The sequence below is a fragment of the Anopheles coluzzii genome, chromosome 3 (assembly GCF_943734685.1).
Source record: "Anopheles coluzzii chromosome 3, AcolN3, whole genome shotgun sequence".
In the NCBI taxonomy this organism is placed as follows: domain Eukaryota; kingdom Metazoa; phylum Arthropoda; class Insecta; order Diptera; family Culicidae; genus Anopheles; species Anopheles coluzzii.
In genome coordinates, this window is record NC_064671.1 from 72,165,367 (window position 1) to 72,172,462 (window position 7,096).

Below are 7,096 nucleotides of genomic sequence, written 5' to 3' on the forward strand. Positions count from 1 at the left end.
TATAAACCCAACCAACTGGCCATCTTCCATCTCTTTCCTTACCCGGCTCTCTAACTGCCATTTATGCATCGATGCACTTTCGAGTTCATCTAAACGTTCGAATCGTGAGAGAGTCAGCGTGAGAAGAGCATGGTTGGCCGTTGGGTGGTAGAATTCATTCATCCTGAACGCAACGGTGAGAAGAGAAGTTGGTGAGAGCGGGTATCTCTCCCTCTCGCTCGCATCGTGAATAGGAATCCGAAGATGGCCGAAGATTGGATGAATTGCATAATGAAGGAATGAATGAATGCGAATGAAGTAACAAAGAGCAACAAATACAAAGAAATACTATAGATTGTACAATGAGCATAATAACGACATTAAAGATTTAATTTAATAAATTTGATTATAAAAATAATGTTTCATACAATTTTGAAAAACTTTAGCAAAGTACATGGGATGGTTAAATGTAGGGCATTATTTTCATCGATGCAAGCGACAACCATTTATTTATTCCATCAACGCACATCTCCGAACAAAACCGTTCCGTTTCTTTTCTTTTTCTAATGCCAAACCAAACAAGCCCCAAAAGCACAACAGAAAACCAGTTTCTACATTCCTTTCCATTGATCATTTCCATCGCGAATGAACTCGCTCTCGCTTACTCATCGAAGCGCGTGAATCGCGGCTTTCGCGTTCGCCGTCACCGCGTGCTGCGTACGGCGTTCATCTGCCCATTCATTTCTACGCCAACCAGCAACGCGAGCGGACGTGTTTCGCGCTCCGCCTTACGCACCCGAACAAACCCGTGTGCGTGAAAGTTACGTGCGCGAGGTCAACAATTCCACCGCGAACATAGTAAACCAACACCGTGCGTGTGTGTGCGCGTGTCTGCGTGATAAAGTTAGAATTCCCGTGGCGACGAACCGGCCACCATTGCGAAAACAGCAAACGAAATCGTGCGTGTATAGCAGGCAAACGTTCGTGCAGCCGTGCATGTGGTACCAAGGGCCAAAACAAAAAATAAAAGAAAGGTCGTTTGCGTGTGAGTGAGTGAGCCGCGTTGCACGTGTATGAGTGAAGATTATTTTTAAAAGCCGCACACAGTGTTGTCGTCGCGGTGGCGGTAGGGGAGACCTACCGAAAGGGTCCCAAAAGCAAGCGGCGCCCTACACAGCCGTAGCAGCAGATAAAAGGCTGCCTTTAAAAGCAAACGGAAAGAAACCTTTGCATCGTGGTGCCTGGCAGCAAAAAGAAGAAAAAATTGCGTTACTTCGTGTGTTCGTATATGTGTGTGTGTATGCTACAGTGACGACTAGTTTTTTGCTGGATCGTGGTGGCACAGAAAGAAAGTGAGAGCTCTGATCGTGAAGTCTGCGTGTGTTTTTTGCGCATTCTTGCTTGCGACCCTCTGACGAGACAACGCAAAACAGTGCTGAACGTACCAATGGTGTACCACAGAAGAGTTTTTGCTTAATCCTTTGCCGGGTTTTGTGTTTTGTTGGTTTTGCTAGTGCAAGAAGACGTGTCGTTTTACTACAAACAACCCTGCAGTGCTACCCTACAGAGCTAGTGTGACAAGAAAAGAGAGAGAGAGATAAAGAGAGAGTGAGCTTGTTACCTGTTGTGCTTGGTTTCGTTGTCAGGGCAACATCGACGAGTGCGTTCGTGCTTATGAAATGAAGTAAACCGGAAAATGCCCGTATGCGCTCAGCGGAGAATGCATGCAGCGTGGGAAAATCTGTGACCCGGTGTGCATGTGTGTGTGTGTGTGCATGTGGTTTGAGTTGAGCAGCTGCTCCAACCCCACAATTGCCGTGTGTTGGGGTGGACGAAGCGAACGAAAAGATGGCCTTTCGAGTGTGTGACTGCTGTGAGGTCCAAACCGGGCAAAACATCCCAACGTGCCGTGCCTATTGCTGTGATCTGTGAAGACTAAACTGGGCCTGTGTGACTGTGTGCGAGTGTGTGTCTGTGCGCTTGTGTGTGTGAGTGTTACGAAAGGCCACTGGTGGCCACCGGCTGCGGATCATCCATCATTCATCCTGGCGGCGGCAGCCCGGACGGCGGAGGCGGCGGTCCACCTGCTCACGCTAGCACTGCTCGTCGGGTGCTGTCGGTCGGTGGACGGCCGGGGGAACTTCCTGCGGCACGATGAGACCCTCCCGAAGGCGTGCAGCTGGACCGGTGCGGTACTGGAAGTATCGCAGGAGAAGCGGTCGGACGAGCTGCAGTGCCGGATCAAGACGATCACGCGCACGGAGAGTCTGCTAGCAAACATAAGTAGTTATCAAATAGATAGGATTAAATCGCTCAAGCTCGAGTGCAACGACATTATGTTCTTCGAAAGTTCCTTAGAGTCGACGACGACGCCGGGCAACTTCCTGGGCAATCTGCACGGGTTGCTGCGGCTGTCGATCGAGTACTGCAAGATCAAGTACATACCGGCGCTGGCGTTCGCGAACATGCGGGTGCTGAAGCGGCTGGCGCTGAGCACGCACAACGTGGACTGGTCGGTGATGAACCTGGAGCTGCACCCGGACAGCTTCCGGGGGCTGACCGAGCTGAAGGAGATGCACCTGGCGGACAACAACATCTGGAGCCTGCCGGCGGAGGTGTTCTGCCCGCTGCAGAAGCTGCGTGTGCTCAATCTGACCGGGAATCGGTTGAGTGATCTGACGCAGCTGATGCTGTCCGACTGGGGCAATGGGCCGACGGAGCCGGGCCGGGCTTGTAATACGGGGCTGGAGGTGTTGGATCTGTCCGGGAATGATCTGACGCTGCTGCCGGACAATGGGCTGACGGCGATGCGGTCACTGAACGCGCTGCACCTGCAGCGGAATCTGTTGAAGGAGATTGCGGACCGGGCGTTCGTTGGGCTCGGTACGCTCGAGGTGCTCGATCTGTCCGACAACAGGTTGACGGCACTGACGCCGGAGTTGTTCGTTTCGTCGCGCAAAATCCGCCAGGTGTACCTGCAGAACAACTCGCTGTCGGTGCTGGCGCCCGGTGTGTTCGAGGGGCTGGACAGGTTGGAGACGCTGGACCTGTCCCGCAATCAGCTTACGTCGACGTGGGTGAAGCGGGACACGTTCGCGGGGCAGGTACGGCTGGTGGTGCTGAATCTGGGCCACAATCAGCTGTCGAAGGTGGACCAGCACGTGTTTAAGGGGCTGTACAGCTTGCAGATACTTAATCTGGAGCACAACGCGATCGAGCTGCTGGCGGATGGTGCGTTCAGTGATCTGAAGAACCTGCACGCCCTGTTCCTGTCGCACAATCGGTTGCGCCAGATCGAGCCGTACCACTTCAGCGAGCTGTACGTGCTGAATCAGCTGATACTGGAGTCGAACCAGATTGCGTACATACATGAGCGGGCGTTCGAGAATCTGACGCACCTGCACGATCTGAGCTTGAACGATAACCGGCTGGAGGAGATACCTTCGGGAATGAAGAGCCTGAAGTTTCTGCAGTCGCTCGATCTGGGGAAGAACCAGATTGCGGAGATTAACAACTCATCGTTCGAGGGGCTGGAGGAGCTGATGGGGCTGCGGTTGGTGGATAATCAGATATCGGAGATTTCGCGCGACACCTTCTTTGCGCTGTCGACGATCCACGTGCTGAATTTGGCGTCGAACCGTATTCGTCACATTGATCAGTCGGCGTTTAGCTCTAATCCGACGCTGCGGGCTATTCGGCTGGACAACAACGAGCTGGAGGATGTGTCGGGGGTGTTTACCTCACTTTCGTCCCTTGTGTATCTGAACATTTCCGACAACAATATTGGATGGTTCGACTACTCGCACTATCCCCAGTCGCTCGAGTGGCTCGACATTCACAAGAACAATATCAGCGAGCTCGGGAACAGGTACGATGTGGGGAATTGGTTCCAGTTGAAGATGCTGGATGTGTCTCACAATAAGCTGCGTCAGATTAATGCGAGCTCGTTCCCCCATAACATCGAGACGATCCTAATGAACAACAACCACATCGAGGAGATTGCGCCGGAAACGTTCACCGGGAAGGAACACATCGTGAAGGTGGTGCTGTATGGGAATCGGCTGCGGCGTATTGAAATGTCTGCGCTTGCACTGACACCATGGCCCGATACTCGGATGCTGCCCGAGTTTTATCTGGGCGACAACTTGATACACTGTGACTGCACGATGGAGTGGTTGCAGCGGATCAATGAGTTGGCGTACCTGCGGCAGTACCCGCAGGTGAAAGATCTAGACTCTGTGCACTGCTCGATGGAGCATGAACGGGGTGAGCAGCGGCGTCCACTCATGGCGATGCGGGCCAGTGAGTTCCTGTGCCGGTATGAGGCGCATTGCTTCGCTACGTGCCACTGCTGTGACTTTGATGCGTGCGATTGCAAGATGGCATGTCCGGATCGGTGCCGGTGCTATCACGACACGGCCTGGGAGTCGAACATCGTGGACTGTGGGTCGGCCGGGTTGTCCCTCGTGCCGGCCAAGATCCCGATGGATGCGACCGACATCTATCTGGACGGGAACAATCTCGGTGCGCTCGGCAGTCACGTGTTTATTGGGAAGAAGAAGCTAAAGTCACTGTATCTGAACGGGAGCCGCATTGAGTCACTCAACAACAAGACGTTTGCGGGAATACCAGCCCTGGAGGTGCTGCATCTCGAGCAGAATGGGTTGGAGCAGCTGAGCGGGGCCGAGTTTGAGCAGCTGCGCGAGCTGAAGGAGCTGTATCTGCACCGGAATGCGCTGGCATCGATCGGGAACAGGTCGTTCTATTACCAGAAATCGCTCGAGGTGCTCACGATCGCGGAGAACAAGCTGAAGGGCGTCAGGCCTTGGGAGTTGCTGCCGCTGCCTAGCGGTGGGCCCGATGGTGCCTATCGGTCCGTCTCGCTGGAGGGCAATGCGCTCGAGTGTTCCTGCGAGCTGCTGCCCAAACTGCTCGACTGGCTCGAGCGAATGTACCGCAGCAACGGGTCGGCGGCACAGTCGGAGGAGCAGACGGAATCGTCGGAGGAGACCAGCTGGGGCGAGTTCCAGTGTGCCGGTGGGAAACCGCTCCCGGACGTGGTGAAGGAGTGCGAGGGACAACGGCCGGCCGTTGTTCCGGTGGCGACCGCTACCGTGCAGCGTACGATCATCAACGACGACTTCATCGACTATCTGCCGCTGCTGATCGCGGTGCTGGCCGGTTTGGTGCTGACGATCATGCTCGTTGCGCTGGTCGTGCTGTTCCGGCAGGATGTGTGCCTGTGGGCCCACTCCCGGTACGGTGTGCGGCTGTGCAAGGACCCACTGACGGCGCTCGAGCGCTGTGAGGACAGCGAGAAGCTGTACGACGCCTATCTGCTGTACAGTGCGGCCGATGCCGACCTGGTCACTAGTCAAATCGGCCAGGAGCTCGAGCACCACGGGTACGGCATGTGTCTGCACTATCGGGACGTGCACGGCGGGGCCGGCTTTCTCGGCGACACGGTACAGTCGGCGGCGGACGCATCCCGCAAGCTGGTCCTGTTCGTGAGTGTCAAGTTCCTGCAGCTCGAGTGGTCGCAGCCCGAGTTCCGGGCGGCATTGCAGGCTGCGCTGGAGCTGATACGTCCGTCGAGGCGCAAGCAGCGGATAGTGCTGATCACCTCCGTGCCCGGGTCGATGCTGGCGATGGACCCGATCATGGACATACTGGCACGGACGTGCACCGTGATAGCGTGGGACGATCGGCGGTTCTGGGACAAGCTGCGGTTTGCCATGCCCGATCTGGGGCGCGATGGAGGTTCCGTTAACAAGGCGTCCCATCGGAAGAACATCAACATTCGGTACACGCCAGCACCGACCAATAACCTGATGGTGGTGGGAGGTATTGGGGCGTCAGCGCCAACGGCAACCTGGCCCAAGCGGCTCAACTCGGAGGTTTCAATACAGCAGCAGCAGCAGCAGCAACATCCTCACCACCAACAACCGTATCCGGTTCCACAGCCACGCTCTCTCGGCGGAGCGCACAGTACTTACACGACGGAAGATGAGGAGCCGTCGACGGCCGGGTCGTCTCCACAGTACGAGGCACCAACGAACCCAGGTGGTGGTGGTGCGATGTACCTTCATCATCATCAAAACGGTGGACTTGTGCAGTACCAGCAGCAGCAGCAGCAGCATTCCGGTGGTGGCTCCACACCAATTCCACAAACCATGCCTCACCCCCACCACCATCATCATCCCCATGGTCAGTCGCATCATCATCATCATCACCATCATCATCATCCGGGGACGGCATACCACGGTGGTGCCCCCGGTACTGGTGGTAGCAACTTCACCAACACCAATACGCTTGGCCACGTGTATTCCACCATTCCGGAGCCTCAGTACATGGCCGAACAGCAGCAGCAGCTACAGCAGCACCAGCAGCAGCATCGAACCGGAGGAACCGGACCAGACGGCAACAATCGGCCGTACTTTGTGTAAAGTTCGTTTTTCTTATTTTACTTCCTTATGTCCCCGATGTTCCCAAATGTTTTGTTTTTCCCCCAAAAAAAACTCGTGATTGTAGTCTTATCGTTGGAAGTTGTTTTGTATAAAAAAAGAAATTGAAAATATCCCATCTTCCCGTGAAAAAAGACACCCTGAACTCCCATTCCCTTCCCATTGAAGTCGTTATTAATGGTCGTCCCGCCGTACGGGGTGGACCTCCCCCACCATACAACACTAGTAGTCCTTAACTCGTAATCGCGCGCATCGTATGCTTATGATTCCTACTACACGCTAGGTTAGGGTTCGAATTTATAAAATAAAACAACAAACAAACACACATTGAAAAAGACATACGTGTACGCGTGTTGGCTTTACTGGGAGGGCAAAACCGTTGATGACTTCTGGGAGAGCGGTTGTGGTTGTGACCATTACGAAACAAAACTGTACAAACGAATGAAGTCGCGATAAGCCACACTGGAGAGACTGGACACGGGAGGCTGTACAACAGGCGGGCGACGACGGACGAGTCGACTTCAGCGATGGGGTTCAGTGGTTTTACATTCGATTTCACATTCCGCCGACGGTTGATAAGCAGTGGAACGTACACGTTTGGTGGCCGCACAGATGTCTCGTTCGTTGGCCGGAGGTACTCTCCATCCATTTTT

The 7,096-nt window shown here is 54.5% G+C and overlaps 1 protein-coding gene across 1 annotated transcript; it reads left to right on the top strand.

Annotated features, from left to right (window-relative positions):
- The first annotated feature begins 701 nt into the window (after window positions 1–701).
- Window positions 702–6,793, top strand: LOC120957061 (toll-like receptor Tollo). The gene has a single exon (XM_040379005.2). It carries the CDS (start codon window positions 2,316–2,318, stop codon window positions 6,423–6,425), a length of 4,110 nt encoding a protein of 1,369 aa, XP_040234939.2. The 5' UTR covers window positions 702–2,315; the 3' UTR covers window positions 6,426–6,793.
- Window positions 6,794–7,096: the final 303 nt, after the last annotated feature.

Bases quoted from the DNA above. Each gene is read 5' to 3' on its own strand.
- LOC120957061 (XM_040379005.2), top strand. From the start codon at position 2,316: ATGTTCTTCGAAAGTTCCTTAGAGTCGACGACGACGCCGGGCAACTTC.